At 47.5% G+C, this 16,764-nt stretch overlaps 1 protein-coding gene and 1 long non-coding RNA gene across 8 annotated transcripts in view; both read right to left on the reverse strand.

Annotated features, from left to right (window-relative positions):
* Window positions 1-2,406: 2,406 nt before the first annotated feature.
* Window positions 2,407-16,764, reverse strand: part of elf2b (E74-like factor 2b (ets domain transcription factor)) — a 39,802-nt gene continuing 25,444 nt past the window's right edge. For 4 of the 6 annotated variants that reach the window (XM_042314690.1, XM_042314689.1, XM_042314688.1 and 1 more), the window contains 8 exons: window positions 10,521-10,646; window positions 9,228-9,416; window positions 7,665-7,751; window positions 6,701-6,893; window positions 5,179-5,574; window positions 4,857-5,031; window positions 4,255-4,491; window positions 2,407-4,065 (listed from right to left, as the gene is read on the reverse strand). In XM_042314690.1, coding sequence (XP_042170624.1) covers window positions 3,760-4,065; window positions 4,255-4,491; window positions 4,857-5,031; window positions 5,179-5,574; window positions 6,701-6,893; window positions 7,665-7,751; window positions 9,228-9,416; window positions 10,521-10,646 — 1,709 coding nt within the window. In that variant the 3' untranslated portion in view covers window positions 2,407-3,759. Of the gene's footprint in view, window positions 4,066-4,254; window positions 4,492-4,856; window positions 5,032-5,178; window positions 5,575-6,700; window positions 6,894-7,664; window positions 7,752-9,227; window positions 9,417-10,520; window positions 10,647-13,533; window positions 13,683-16,764 lie in introns of those variants that run through there. The other 2 variants (XM_042314692.1, XM_042314693.1) reach the window with 2 other exon arrangements.
* On the reverse strand, window positions 9,642-10,491 carry LOC121844509. 2 transcript variants are annotated; one of them, XR_006082018.1, is made up of 4 exons: window positions 10,389-10,491; window positions 10,156-10,221; window positions 9,821-10,084; window positions 9,642-9,772 (listed from the first exon to the last, which is right to left on the reverse strand). It is a non-coding gene; the product is annotated as an uncharacterized LOC121844509 (long non-coding RNA). The 2 variants fall into 2 exon arrangements; XR_006082017.1 differs by having other exon boundaries at window positions 10,123-10,221; window positions 10,422-10,464.

Raw genomic sequence — 16,764 nt, forward strand, 5'->3', positions numbered from 1 at the left:
AATGGACAAAGCAAAAACAGGTTTTTTAGCAATACTTTGCTATGGGCCTTGAAATTGAACTCCGGTGCATCCTGTTTCCATTGATCATCCTTGAGATGTTTCTACAACTTGATTGGAGTCCACCTGTGGTAAATTCAATTGATTGGACATGATTTGGAAAGGCACACACCTGTCTCTATAAAGGTCCCGTAGTTGACAGTGCATGACAATGGAATTGTCCGTAGAGCTCCGAGACAGGATTGTGTCAAGGCACAGATCTGGGGAAGGGGACCAAAACATTTCTGCAGCATTGAAGGTCCCCAAGTAAACAGTGCCCTCCGTCATTCTTAAATGGAAGAAGTTTGGAACCACCAAGACTCTTCCTAGAGCTGACCACCCGGCCAAACTGAGACATCGGGGGAGAATGGCCTTGATTAGGGGGGTGACCAAGAACCTGATGGTCACTCTGACAGAGCTCCAGAGTTCCTCTGTGGAGATGGGAGAACCTTCCAGAAGGACAATCATCTCTGCAGCACTCCACCAATCAGGCCTTTATGGTAGAGTGACCAGGTGGAAGCCACAGCCCGTTTGCAGTTTGCCTAAAGGACTCTAACCAAGATTGAACTCTTTGGCATGAATGCCAAGTGTCATGTCTGGAGGAAACCTGACACCATCATGCTGTGGGGATGTTTCCCAGTGGCAGGGACTGGGAGACTAGTCAGGATGGAGTCAAAGATTAACAGAAAGTACAGACTGATCCTTGATGAACCTGCTCCAGAGCACACAGGACCTCAGACTGGGGGGCGAAGGTTCACCTTCCAACACAACGATCCTAAGCACACAGCCAAGACAACGCAGGAGTTGCTTCGGGACAAGTCTCTGTCCTTGAGTGGTCCGGCCAGAGCCCGGACTTGAACCTGATCGGACATCTTTGGAAAGACCTGAAAATCTGTGCAGCGACGCTCCCCATCCAACCTGACAGAGTGAGAGGATCTTCCCAAATACAGCTGTGACCAGCTTGTAGCGTCAAGAACACTTGAGGCTGTAATTGCTTCAACAAAGTACTGAGTTTGAATACTTAAGGAAATATTTTTAAGTTGTAAAAATGTCTTAAACGTGTTTTTGCTTTGTCATTACGGGGTGTTGTGGGTGTAGATTGATGAAATGTATTACATTTTAAAATGAATCTGTAACAATGTGGGGAAAGTAAAGGTGTCTGAATACATGTTTTATAATGTTCATCAGCACAGCATTTCCTCACCTGCAGAGGGGGATCTGGCTCTTACTGTGTGTGTGTGTGTGTGTGTGTGTGTGTGTGTATATATATATATATATATGTCCTTTTCTGGTCTAATACTGGTCAGGTGTGTCATTAATGCCTACTGATACTTGTGCCATGTCCAGTACAAAAACGTTATTGAACATAGAAATACCACTAAATAGAGCCAACGTGATTCCTTATTGTATACGTCAGAGATGAGCGTTTGTTCTAAATAGCATATTTCTATCTGAACGTACCACCACGGTACATTTAATTTGTAATACAAACTTCCAGTAGTGTGTCTCTACATTGTATGGGCGGCCCCAGTAGGAAACTAAACCATATCCCTGGCATGGTGCCACATACTACCAACTGACCCAGTTATTTACAGTCCATGAGCATCAGTCCCTGGACAGTTTATATTCAAACTATGTGCAATAAAACAATCCGCTCTTCTTTTCTGCCTCTGTGTGGTGTTGTACACATTATAAATCACTTCCTACCTCACCAGTTGAAATGCCATCCAATGTCCCCTGGTGGTAAGCTGTGGAACTACAGTTATCACTACAGTTTATCACCAGCATGTGAAATGTGGACATTAACTGTGACATCTGCTGTGTGTTCCTGATGGGGATGGGAACCTAGAACTCTGATTAAATGGTTCCGGAGCTACTAAACTTCTGTACTCCGTCTACACATGTTCCTTATGGGGATGGAACCTAGAACTCTGATTACCGGAGCTACTAAACTTCTGTACTCCTTCCACACACGTTCCTTATGGGGATGGGAACCCGGAGCTACTAAACTTCTGTACTCCTTCTACACACGTTCCTTATGGGGATGGGAACCTAGAACTCTGATTACCGGAGCTACTAAACTTCTGTACTCCGTCTACACACATTGAAGTCACTCTGCACCAACCAGCTGAGCCATTGAAGCCAGTCTGTCGCCTCCCGTTCAACTGGTTCTGGTTAATCCCTGCAACCAAAGGGTTACTAGTTGTCGGTTGGAACAGGTCCCAGAGAGAAGGGTTCCCGGTGGTGTGTGGATCACCTCTCTCACGGTTTTGACGCGCTCTAACACGGCTGAGCCAACAACAGCATTTAGCAGAAACGTAACCTTTAGAAAAGCATAATTTAATTTAAACAAAAGACAAAACAAAGTCGTTTAATTCAAATGTTTTTTTTTATACTTCAGTAAAATCTACTTGAATACACTTTGAAACAAGAGTACAACAAAATAGAATATACTTCAAATGTTGAATATACAAACTAGTTCAGTCCGAACAGCTTTCTCCCTCTTCATACGACTAAGAAAAGCAGAAACTGCTAAAGGAAAGGTAGGGGGCGGAGCCAAGATGGCTGACGAGCAGTTACCCTAGAGACCGTTACCGTGGGGATGTAGTAAGCCTATGGTCAAGGCCTACTAGAACCAACCAGGGTTGGGAGTCAATTCCATTTCTATTACAGTCAATGCTAATTTTATATTTTTTTATCATTGAAGAGAATTGTAATGGTTTTGACCCCAAACCCTGTAACCAACCCACTGACCTGGGCTTCAGACTATAAGAGAACAATGGTGTTGTCGTATTGTTTTATAACACTGTGCTTGGTACAAAGTATCCAAAAAGGTCAAGAAACCGTAACACAAAAAAAAAAAGCTAAATTATCTTATAAACAATGAATGACAAATAAAAACAGATCATTCTAAGGCTGTTTTGTTGTGAATTGAATTCCCCTAAACTGTATAATAGTTATATACACACACAAGTCCCTTTGGCTTTTTATTTTCCTCTTGTAAGAGCTGATCCTAGAACAGCCCGCAGTCTTTCGTGTGGTTTGTTTACGCACCGGGAATCTGCACAGTGATTCGGCAAATCAAATGCTGGTCGTACACAGATACATTTCTATACAAACCCCCCCCCCCCTCCATCTCTCTCCTTTCCAGTTCACATTTTTTTTGGTTTTTAATAATTCGCCTTTTGTTTAGTGTTCTCGTTTTAAGTTTGCATTTGTCCGTTGTAGCTTAGTCAGCTAGTGTCTCATCTGCCAGAAACAGAACATGTAGTGATTTAAACTTGACTTGGTCCCTTTTTCTGAAGGAGATTCTTCCCTTTTCAAAAGTCATTGCTGGGTTCCTGTGTTGGCTGGGTAACCGACAGTATTGTACGACTCAAATGACACCCTATTCCCTACAGAAGAAGTGTACTGTATAGGGAATAGGGGGCCATTTGGGATGCACACTGGGTCTCCATAGAGATGAGGCTGTGGTAGGAAGGTAGACCCCCCCCCCCCAGGGTAAATCAGAGCTGGTTGTGGGTCTTTATAGTCTCTCAGACTGTCATGTAGAAAAAGAGGAACAAACTATGTGGGCAAAAACTGTACAGACAATGTTGAGGTGTGTGTGTGTGTGTCCGTACTTGTGGCCTCAACACTCCGGATCTTCTGACTTAATCTCCGGTGGGAGCTCCTCTGATTTAGACGACTACCGTGATGATCTCCGGTGGGAGCTCCTCTGATTTAGACGACTACCGTGATGATCTCCGGTGCTTCCGGTAACGTGGTCTGGACGGGGAGGGCCTGTACCGTTTTAACGGTCAGCGTCTTGGCTTGCTGCTGCGGTTCTCTCGTCGCCGTGGCAGATCTCTTGATGATGCCCTGGATGATATGGGATGCCGCTACCGGAGCGCTCTGATTGGCCGTTGTCGTCGTCACGGTGACCACTGCCGTCCCGGTCCCGCCACCTTGCGTCGTCGTGACGATATGATGTGTCTGTTGTTGTTGATGATGATGATGCAGCGTTGTGGGAACAGCCAGCCTCATCACCTTGGTCACAGGGGATACAATTTGTAATTCCATAAATGAAGACAACGTTTGAGTTTGTAACAAAAATAAATACAAATTAATACACAAAAAAACACATTAAGTCTGTTCCCAAATGCAATACTTTTATACTCGTGTTTTCCAATTTCTACCTTAAACTGGCCAATAAAAAAAACTATTTAAAACAGACACCTGTGTCCCTGCAGCCATGGTAACATGAGGTGCCAGGGCTCGTACCCCCCAGGAGTTTGTCCCGCCCAGGAGAGAGATGCTGCCCGTCGGGGAGCCCCCCAGGCCAGGCTTTGTCTGCTGCTGGTACTGGGCCAGCTGGTGGGCCGGGATGGTGATGATCTTAGCCAGTTGGACCGTGATCTTGTCTCCGTTCTCCGCTGTGGCTGGAACCATAGTGGGGATGGTCTGGATCACAACCTGGAGAGGAGAGAGATGGTTAGGAACAGGTCTACACATTCTAGATCTATACAGAGTGGGGGGGGTCTGGTTCACAACCTGGAGAGAAGAGATACACGCTCAGGAACAGGTCTACACATTCTAGATCTATACAGAGTGGGGGGGGGTCTGATTACAATGCAGGGAAAATAATTATGATGTAGAAGGTGAAGGATTAGATTGTCATTTTATATTTTTTCAAAAGATAATATGGTTTCCAAGATTCAAGTTTTGAATCGTTGACCTGGTTAGTATGAGGCGTGTCTGTGTAGCTCAGCCGTCAAACTGTCCTTTCTGTCTGCACTACAGAGTAGCTAGCTGACACACCAACTAGCGTGGTTACCCACCTTCGGTTGAGAGTTCGCGTTGCCCGTTGCCGTGCCGATGGGAGAGGCGTTGGCCAATTGGTACGTCGTTTGGCCTCCCGACGTCCCTGGCGCCTGTTGCACGGCAACCGTTGAGATCTTCTGGCCCAGTGACGTTGTCATGACTACAGGCACTTGCATGGCAACCCGTACAGTCCTGGAGACGGAAACGATAACAAAATGGAGTCCGTGACAAAGTTTTGTAAATACAAACTTGCTAGAGAGATAAACTATTTTACATTCAGCATAAAACCTCCAAAGTGAATTGTATGTTTCAGGGTCAGTATTAGGGTGTCTCTCTAACCTGGGTCCTGAGGCAGTGGGGATGATGGCCGTGTGAGAATGCTGCGTCTGGGTTCCGTCTGGCGCCGTGGAAATGGTCACTATCCTCGGAACCCCCACCGCCGCCCCGCCCCCCGTCATCACCGCCTTGTTGCCCTTAGCAACCGGAGGATGGACTACGGTTCTAGTCCCACCCCTCAGGATGGTGGGCGTCGTGGCGAGCTCGGCCACATTCAGTATCGTCTCCGACGAGGGCAGGACTCTCTCGTGGTAAGACTTCTCTGAGCCAATAAGATCGCCCGATCTGGAGTCGGCCTTGTCGTCCTCGATGACAACGATGTTCTTGGGCATCTCCTTGAACTGGTAGACCAGCCGCTGACCTTCGACCTTGGCCAGTATACCACGTTGGTAGTAGTACCTGGTAGAGAGGGAGGAGAGGGGGGGAGAGAGGGAAGAGAGGGAGGGGGGGGAGGGAAATAGAGGGGGGGAGGGGATAGGGAGAGAGGGGAAGACAGGGAGGGAAATAGAGGGAGGGGATAGGGAGAGAGGAGGGAAGACAGAGGGAGGGAAATAGAGGGAGGGGATAGGGAGAGAGAGGGGGGGAAGAGAGGAGGGAGGGAATAGAGGAGGAGGGGGGAAATAGAGAGGGAGGGGAGAGGAGGGGGAGAGAGAGGGAGAGAGGAGGAGGGGGAGAGAGGGGGGGGAGAGAGAGGAGGGGGAGGGAGGGAGGGGGAGGGAATAGAGGGAGGAGGGGGGAGAGAGAGAGGAGGGGGAGAGAGGAGAGGAGGGGGAGAGAGGAGGGGGAGAGAGAGAGGAGGGGGGAGAGAGGAGGGGGAGGGGAGGGAGGGGAGGGAGAGAGGAGGGGGGGAGAGAGAGGTGATCATGGAGGGGGCCTCTTCCAGTGTCAATGAGTGCTAGACGGTTGGGGTAAACCCTCACCTCAGAGCCCGTCCCATGGTCTCATAGTTCATGTCAGGTTTGTTCTTGTGGGCCCCACAGCTTGGACACGGCCTTGGAGGGAAGAGAGTCCACTTGATGACCTGGGACACGTGTTCTTGTCCTGGAGTAAGTCCAACAGGAACTCCCACAGGTACGGGGGGGAGAGACAGGGGGGGGGAGAGAGACAGGCGGGGGCAGAACAGAGAGAGGCGGGGGACAGAGAGAGAGGCGGGGCCGAGAGAGAGGGGGAGAGAGAGAGGCGGGGGGAGAGAGAGAGAGAGGGAGAGAGAGAGAGGAGGGGGCCGAGAGAGAGGAGGGGGAGAGAGAGAGGCGGGGGAGAGAGAGAGCGGGGGGACAGAGAGAGAGGCGGGGGGAGAGAGAGAGGAGGCGGGTCGGGACAGAGAGAGAGAGAGAGGGGGGAGAGAGAGAGGAGGGGGAGAGAGAGGAGGGGATAGGGAGAGAGGAGGGGGGGAGACGGAGGGAGGTGATCATGTTCCTCAGAGGAACTCATCCAAACCAACAACCTACACACCTAACTCAGCTTAAAGCCTCTTCCAGTGTCAATGCCATTTCAAGTGCTAGACGGTTGTAGGGTAAACCCTCACCTCAGAGCCCGTCCCATGGTCTCATAGTTCATGTCAGGTTTGTTCTTGTGTTTGCCCCACAGCTTGGACACGGCCTTGGAGTCCACCAGCTTGAAGATGCCCTTCTCCCTCTGAGTCCACTTGATGTACCTGGGACACGTGTTCTTGTCCTGGAGTAAGTCCAACAGGAACTCCCACAGGTACGTGGTGCTGCCTGGGGGACGAAAGACAGGCGGGTCGGTCGAACAGAGAGACAGGCGGGTCGGCCGACAGAGAGACAGGCGGGTCGGCCGACAGAGAGACAGGCGGGTCGGTCGACAGAGAGACAGGTGGGTCGGTCGACAGAGAGACAGGTCCGACAGAGAGGGTCGGCCGACAGAGAGACAGGCGGGTCGGTCGACAGAGAGACAGGCGGGTCGGTCGACAGAGAGACAGGCGGGTCGGCGACGACAGAGAGACAGGCGGGTCGGTCCGACAGAGAGACAGGCGGGTCGGTCGACAGAGAGACAGGACGGGTCGACGACAGAGAGACAGGAGGGTCGGTCGACAGAGAGACGGTCGACAGAGAGACAGAGAGACAGGCGGGTCGGCGAACAGAGAGACAGGCGGGTCGGCCGACAGAGAGACAGACAGAGAGACAGGCGGGTCGGCCGACAGAGAGACAGGCGGGTCGGCCGACAGAGAGACAGGCAGGGGTCGGACCGTCGGTCGACAGAGACAGACAGGCGGGTCGGCCGAACAGAGAGACAGGCAGGTCGGTCGACAGAGAGACAGACGGGTCGGCGACAGAGAGACAGGCGGGTCGGTCGACAGAGACCATACTTATCCTTCCTCTACGTTTACAGCCTTAAACAACAGGTTAAACTTCAAAGAATACGGTTGATGAACACTTGGTTGTGGGAAAATTAAGTCCAAGCCCCTAATCAACACATGAAATCCTAGGGGTTTATGGATGTGTCCTTTCTGTATATTTGGTGTGTCCCACCTTTTCCTTCTCTGGGTTTCTTCTTGACGCTGAGGTCCGGTGATCCGTTGGACACAGCAGGCGGGTGGGTCTTTGGCTTCCTCCCCGCTACACAGACAAACAGACCAATAAAGTTATTCAAAAATCAATCAAATCAATTGACACGAGTCGAAGACATGAGCATTTCACATTGCGTGCAATCTCCCAATATGTCAATAGATGGCGCTCTTTCTGTCTACAAGATACAGCAAGTCCTATTTAACATCAACATCCTGTCCACAAGATACAACCAGTCCTATTTACCATCAACATCCTGTCTACAAGATACAGCCAGTCCCATTTACCATCAACATCCTGTCTACAAGATACAGCCAGTCCTATTGACCATCAACATCCTGTCTACAAGATACAGCCAGTCCTATTGACCATCAACATCCTGTCTACAAGATACAGCCAGTCCAATTTACCATCAACATCCTGTCTACAAGATACAACCAGTCCTATTTACCATCAACATCCTGTCTGACAAGTCAGTCCTATTTAACATCATCATCTTTATAGTACCTTTATCATTAAAACCATTTAGGCTCTTCAGCATTACTTTGATGTCTCAATCAACAGCCAGCATCTCCAATCAACAGCCAGCATCTCCAATCAACAGCCAGCATCTCCAATCAACAGCCAGCATCTTCAATCAACAGCCAGCATCTCCAATCAACAGCCAGCATCTCCAATCAACAGCCAGCATCTTCAATCAACAGCCACTATCTTCAATCAACAGCCACTATCTTCAATCAACAGCCACTATCTTCAATCAACAGCCACTATCTTCAATCAACAGCCACTATCTTCAATCAACAGCCACTATCTTCAATCAACAGCCACTATCTTCAATCAACAGCCACTATCTTCAATCAACAGCCACTATCTTCAATCAACCGACAGTATCTTCAATCAACCGACAGTATCTTCAATCAACCGACAGTATCTTCAATCAACAGACAGTATCTTCAATCAACCGACAGTATCTTCAATCAACAGATAGTATCTTCAATCAACAGATAGTATCTTAATTCCTGACAGGTTGGTGGTCAGGCTCAGTTCTTCTAATCATGTCCTCATCACTAACCTTCTGACAGGTTGGTGGTCAGGTATGGTTTCTAGGAGGCTGACCATGTCCTCATCACTAACCTTTCTTCTTCCTGACAGGTTGGTAGTCAGGCTCTGGTTCCTCTAGGAGGGTGACCATGTCCTCATCACTAACCTTTGACAGGTTGGTGGTCAGACTCTGGTTCCTCTAGGAGGGTGACCATGTCCTCATCACTAACCTTTGACAGGTTGGTGGTCAGACTCTGGTTCCTCTAGGGGGGTGACCATGTCCTCATCATTAACCTTTGACAGGTTGGTGGTCAGACTCTGGTTCCTCTAGGAGGGTGACCATGTCCTCATCACTAACCTTTGACAGGTTGGTGGTCAGGCTCTGGTTCCTCTAGGAGGGTGACCATGTCCTCATCACTAACCTTTGACAGGTTGGTGGTCAGACTCTGGTTCCTCTAGGAGGCTGACCATGTCCTCATCACTAACCTTTCTTCTTCCTGACAGGTTGGTGGTCAGGCTCTGACTCGTCTGGTTCCTCTATGAGGGTGACCTCCATGTCCTCGTCCATACAGTCTTCCGTAGACACCTCCACCACAGTCTCGGTCATCACGTCTGGACGCATCGCCGCGTGGATGAAGTCTGGGGTGGCCCCACACCCTGCCGGGATGAACACATCTAGTGGGACAAGAGGGAAAACGTTAAGAGAGAAACAGTGTGTGTGTTCTGGTGGATGTGACGTTGTGTGAACACCAACATTCGTATGAAATCATCTGAGATCTGCGACATCAATGATTTCTCTCTGTTCTTGTCTCTCGGCTGCTTATGGATGGAATATGTCATGGTGAATACCTGGGCTGCTGCGTATGGATGGAATATGTCATGGTGAATACCTGGCTTATGGATGGAATATGTCATGGTGAATACCTGCTTATGGATGGAATATGTCATGGTGAATACCTGGGCTGCTGCGTATGGATGGAATATGTCATGGTGAATACCTGGTTATGGATGGAATATGTCATGGTGAATACCTGGTTATGGATGGAATATGTCATGGATGAATATGTCATGGTGAATACCTGGTTATGGATGGAATATGTCATGGTGAATACCTGGTTATGGATGGAATATGTCATGGTGAATACCTGGTTATGGATGGAATATGTCATGGTGAATACCTGGTTATGGATGGAATATGTCATGGTGAATACCTGGTTATGGATGGAATATGTCATGGTGAATACCTGGTTATGGATGGAATATGTCATGGTGAATACCTGGTTATGGATGGAATATGTCATGGTGAATACCTGGTTATGGATGGAATATGTCATGGTGAATACCTGGAATATGTATGTATGGAATATGTCATGGTGAATACCTGGTTATGGATGGAATATGTCATGGTGAATACCTGGTTATGGATGGAATATGTCATGGTGAATACCTGGTTATGGATGGAATATGTCATGGTGAATACCTGGTGTATGTATGGAATATGGATGGAATATGTCTATGTATGTATGGAATATGTCTGGTTATGAATACCTGGGCTGAATATGTATGGTATGGAATATGTATGGATGGAATATGTCATGGTGAATACCTGGGCTGCTATGTATGGATGGAATATGTCATGGTGAATACCTGGTTATGGATGGAATATGTCATGGTGAATACCTGGTTATGGATGGAATATGTCATGGTGAATACCTGGTTATGGATGGAATATGTCATGGTGAATACCTGGTTATGGATGGAATATGTCATGGTGAATACCTGGGCTGCGGTCTCCTCTCAGGCTGGTAACAGAGTCCATGTGCAGCAGAGCCTCGGCAGCCTCGATGGTCTTATCAGAACAGTAGATACTGGTGCCAGACTGTTGGTAATGGACGGACGCCTCCACTGAAACACAGAAAACACACGTTAGTAAAGGTGAAAAGCACCGTTGCAGGTCTGTACAGCCTGTGTAGACATTTCATCACTTGTACAGTACAGAGGGGTTCTGATGCATCCTACTGGAAATAAAAGTTGTGTTTGGTTGCCTCAGACGGTTACCACGGTTTAGTTTGTGAAAACACCGTCGGCGGTCCACCATTAACGGTTTACTACCAAACTACAAGGTCGAGACACTTCAAATGGCTTGTTTACTACACTTCACACAGGACTTCTGAAGTCTGTCAAAGCTGACATCATCTCTGGCGCCCCCTAGCAACCTGTCTCCAGTTACTATGGCATAACTGATGTAGGATCAGCTGCAAATAAAAGTATTTCTTTACCACTATGACCTACAGTGTCAGACTGACCTTAAAACAGTTACAGAGCATCAAGTAACTAACCAACCATAACTAACTAACCATAACTAACTAACATAACTAACCATCTATAACTAACTAACCATCCATAACTAACTAACCATCCATAACTAACTAACCATCCATAACTAACCATATAATAAGTATTGGTTAGAAGTCATGGTTTCCTCCTTTCCTTTGGGCCCTGAGGTTTTTCCTTATAGAATGACCCCATCTGTTTTCCTCATTACGGGCTGTCTACAACAGGGGGTCTAGAGGGTTTCCTTGTGCTCATCTGGTCATGGTAAATCATTTGGGCCAGGAATTGTTTCACAAAGAAAAGGAGACAAGGAAAAATTATGCAATTTATTAGTATGGCGTATGCAGTCATTCTGAGGAACTAGGAGACAGACTAAGCCCAGGGATTCCATTTACAGTACACTACTTTTGACCAGAGCACTCTGGGTCCTGGTCAAAAGTAGTGCACTATATAGTGGATAGGGTGCCATTTGGGACCAAACCCAGGGCACCTGTTGTTGTCCCTCTCTGGGAAGCACGTCTCTGGTTACCATCACCCCTGCCCATGTTTGGCTACGAGGCAGGCACAGGGTAGGGGAGAGGGGTTATCTTTAGGAAGACTGCCTGCCCCCCCCATCCCTCTCATTCAGACCCTGACACACACACTACCCGTCGTCCCAAGCGCAAACAAACTGTAGCCCCCCACACACACACACACATAAACAAGCAGAACTACTATAGGCACCTGATAGGCCGAGCTGCTGTTGAAACCAGGCAGGACTACCTAAATAAACCCACCATAGACCATAACATAGACTGGGCACTGGATACTTTGACACCGATACATAGGCTGGAAATAAACAGACATTTGACATACATACTAAGATGCATTTATACTAAGATGGGTTTAACTGTAAGTGTTAACACTTAAAAAATATTTTAAAAGTAAACTTTTAACTGTAAAAGTGAAATAACATGTTATGCATTTTCATATTTCTAGGGATTCATTCAACAGTGAGTGTTTGGTTAATAATAATAAGCGAGGTTGATTATCCGAATATTTGGTTGGGTACGGACTCGGGTTGAAATAGTACTGTTGCACTACCTTACTCAGTCATTGCATTTAAGACAATTAATTAACATCTGTAAAAAGCAATTGAGGCTAAAAGTCAGCATATTTCAAAAGTACAAAATGCATGTGAATAAATATGATTTTCATCATTACTTCTCGACAAGAAAGAAAGAAAAAGCTGGTACTATTTGACCGAGCCAATAATAGCAAGTCCGACACAAAGTAGTGCAGTCCCCTATGACTTCCGTGTTTACACTCGCGTAGCCTTTCCCTCCAGTTCTCTTCGAAGACGGTGAAGACGGTCTCATCCCCACGTCACTCACTCCCCGCCCCGGACACCATTGGATAAGTCAGTAATCTACGCCCACCTGTCTAGCAGCGCTCATTGGCTGGTGGGAGGATTTCGAACGCCTCACGAGCGCCGTTGGTCAAATGGACCTGTCAATCAAGCCAACAACCCGCCTAGATGCATAACAATGCTTCCGCCATGGAAATTATCCAAAAATATTTTTAAATTATCGCTAAATCAAGGAAGAAAATGCAACACTCTAGGAAATGTAAAAAAGAATAACCTTTGTATGGCGAACTGAACTTAAACGAGACACGATTTGCACTTAAAAATCGCTAGCGAGTAAACGCAAAAGCCAGCATTGAGTGCACCGTTAGCAGCCACACACTTCACGGGATAAACCACTGGGCCCACACTTAGATAACGGTCCGAATCGGACTCAGAAAAACGGTACATGACTGAAAACAGATGGGGGAAAAAAGTCACAAAATGACTAGAATACAGCTTTCAACTAAATGTTTACACCCACTTCCGTGTCATTCAATGTTTGAACAAACTGGCTGTATGTGTTATTCAACAAGAAAAAATATTTCGATAGACTATATTTCAATACAGGGATAAAATCACAACATAACTGATTCAATATAGGTAGATCATATAAACAGATTGTGTATTTAAAGCCATGATAAACGCGGAATAAACATAAATCCACATGCCCTTCCGACTCAGACAGCGTGGCAAAGACGTAGGAAAGACAACACATCTACAACACTTCCTGGTTTCAGCGGGGCTCCCTCCCTGCCAGAATAACCAGTTATTATGATACACATGGACCAAGAAACTATAAATCACGATATGCACGCGCTGCTACGTGCAGATTGCGGTCTAATCCTCCAGTGCTCAAATCCAAACGGTAATTTTAAACATTTTAAGAACGACTGAAGAAAAGCGGACATCGCCATGCAGGTTACTAAGCAAGGTGATCACTTCCTGCTTTGCCCTCCATTATTTCACGAAACTACTTAACGGATATGGGGGCGCAGCGGTCGCTAAAATAAACACATAACGTGTCAAACAAACGGTCGCCGGTAAGAACGAGTTCTAAATAAATTCCGTTACCTGCTCTAATGAGCAGATCGAGTTGGTTAGCGGGCCCCTCATGAAGTGAAGTCGCCATGTTCTTCCCGTGTTGCAGATTCGTATTGACTTCACACTGAAATGCAAAGGCAGCCAAAAGCTCAGATCACTCCGCCGCCAGAGGAAATCTCAAATTCATCCAGACCGCATCACAACCCCCACACCGCGGCAGACGGGTGTCCTTCCGCGCTAAACACAGGAAATCCTCCGCTCTCTCTTGAGCTCTTGCCAAAGATGGTGGATACATTTAGATGTCCCACTCAGGCCGTTAACCATGTTTTAAAGTTCCTGTCTGCTTAAGGGGTGGCTCTCCCATAGGCACCAATAAATTAGCAGCTGGGTCTGATTCGCTTAGTCCATTCACTGTTTATGAAGGAGAAAAAAAAGGAGCGAGTGAGATGTCTCGCTTTCTTTTCCATCTCTGCTCTTGCATCGATCGAACGTCAACCAAAGCAGGAAAAAAGGACAATTCCCCCATAATAGGCCTGTGCATTCAACATTTTTTGAAAGCATAACAGAGCATTTTAAGACACCATTAATATAAATGTATGTATTGCATTCCTAACAATGAACATTAAACGCAAAGAATAAAGATTTTAAGAGTATATAAATGTGTCTTCATTTGCATTATGGCAAAACGACCTTAGTCTAAATAGGAATGATGTAAACCTGATTTAAAAAAAAATCTCTTACTAAAGTAACTAAAAATGAAACAGTCTGCTGAGGTACCAAGTGCAGAAATGTTTAGATCGATGCCAGAGCATGTAGGTACTTAGGTCATCATCCACTTTAATGGGTTAGTTTTCTGACTGGAGTCTAACACCAAGTCTACGCCCCAGACAGCACTCAGCGACTCTCTAACACCAAGTCTACGCCCCAGACAGCACTCAGCGACTCTCTAACACCAAGTCTACGCCCCAGACAGCACTCAGCGACTCTCTAACACCAAGTCTACGCCCCAGACAGCACTCAGCGACTCTCTAACACCAAGTCTACGCCCCAGACAGCACTCAGCGACTCTCTAACACCAAGTCTACGCCCCAGACAGCACTCAGCGACTCTCTAACACCAAGTCTACGCCCCAGACAGCACTCAGCGACTCTCTAACACCAAGTCTACGCCCCAGACAGCACTCAGCGACTCTCTAACACCAAGTCTACGCCCCAGACAGCACTCAGCGACTCTCTAACACCAAGTCTACGCCACAGACAGCACTCAGCGACTCTCTAACACCAAGTCTACGCCCCAGACAGCACTCAGCGACTCTCTAACACCAAGTCTACGCCACAGACAGCACTCAGCGACTCTCTAACACCAAGTCTACGCCCCAGACAGCACTCAGCGACTCTCTAACACCAAGTCTACGCCCCAGACAGCACTCAGCGACTCTCTAACACCAAGTCTACGCCCCAGACAGCACTCAGCGACTCTCTAACACCAAGTCTACGCCCCAGACAGCACTCAGCGACTCTCTAACACCAAGTCTACGCCCCAGACAGCACTCAGCGACTCTCTAACACCAAGTCTACGCCCCAGACAGCACTCAGCGACTCTCTAACACCAAGTCTACGCCCCAGACAGCACTCAGCGACTCTCTAACACCAAGTCTACGCCCCAGACAGCACTCAGCGACTCTCTAACACCAAGTCTACGCCCCAGACAGCACTCAGCGACTCTCTAACACCAAGTCTACGCCCCAGACAGCACTCAGCGACTCTCTAACACCAAGTACAGTCTACGCCCCAGACAGCACTCAGCGACTCTCTAACACCAAGTCTACGCCCCAGACAGCACTCAGCGACTCTCTAACACCAAGTCTACGCCCCAGACAGCACTCAGCGACTCTCTAACACCAAGTCTACGCCACAGACAGCACTCAGCGACTCTCTAACACCAAGTCTACGCCCCAGACAGCACTCAGCGACTCTCTAACACCAAGTCTACGCCCCAGACAGCACTCAGCGACTCTCTAACACCAAGTCTACGCCCCAGACAGCACTCAGCGACTCTCTAACACCAAGTCTACGCCCCAGACAGCACTCAGCGACTCTCTAACACCAAGTCTACGCCCCAGACAGCACTCAGCGACTCTCTAACACCAAGTCTACGCCCCAGACAGCACTCAGCGACTCTCTAACACCAAGTCTACGCCCCAGACAGCACTCAGCGACTCTCTAACACCAAGTCTACGCCCCAGACAGCACTCAGCGACTCTCTAACACCAAGTCTACGCCCCAGACAGCACTCAGCGACTCTCTAACACCAAGTCTACGCCCCAGACAGCACTCAGCGACTCTCTAACACCAAGTCTACGCCACAGACAGCACTCAGCGACTCTCTAACACCAAGTCTACGCCACAGACAGCACTCAGCGACTCTCTAACACCAAGTCTACGCCACAGACAGCACTCAGCGACTCGCACAACAAGTCATCGTGTCAGCAACTAATGACGGAATTTTAAAAAAGGGGGAAAAAAACAAGGAGTAAAAAAATAAGTTTAGGATGTTACAGTAGAGGTCGGCTCCTTTAGAAACGTTCAGGGAAGGAGAACACACCGTTGTCTGTCTGCTTACTTGGCTGGACCACACTCCTTCCCAAAGAGAAGACTTCATAAAGAATGAAATAAATACCTTCCTTTTTACATCTTAAATGCTTTTGGTTTGTTGTGTTTTTCCCTCCACCGTGTCCAACTAACTACAGGCTTTGAACTGTCCAACTAACTACAGGCTTTCAACTGTCCAACTAACTACAGGCTTTCAACTGTCCAACTAACTACAGGCTTTCAACTGTCCAACTAACTACAGGCTTTCAACTGTCCAACTAACTACAGGCTTTCAACTGTCCAACTAACTACAGGCTTTCAACTGTCCAACTAACTACAGGCTTTAAACTGTCCAACTAACTACAGGCTTTCAACTGTCCAACTAACTACAGGCTTTAAACTGTCCAACTAACTACAGGCTTTAAACTGTCCAACTAACTACAGGCTTTCAACTGTCCAACTAACTACAGGCTTTAAACTGTCCAACTAACTACAGGCTTTCAACTGTCCAACTAACTACAGGCTTTAAACTGTCCAACTAACTACAGGCTTTAAACTGTCCAACTAACTACAGGCTTTAAACTGTCCAACTAACTACAGGCTTTCAACTGTCCAACTAACTACAGGCTTTCAACTGTCCAACTAACTACAGGCTTTAAACTGTCCAACT

Source organism: Oncorhynchus tshawytscha, unplaced genomic scaffold, assembly GCF_018296145.1.
Source record: "Oncorhynchus tshawytscha isolate Ot180627B unplaced genomic scaffold, Otsh_v2.0 Un_contig_3252_pilon_pilon, whole genome shotgun sequence".
Taxonomy (NCBI): Eukaryota; Metazoa; Chordata; class Actinopteri; order Salmoniformes; family Salmonidae; genus Oncorhynchus; species Oncorhynchus tshawytscha.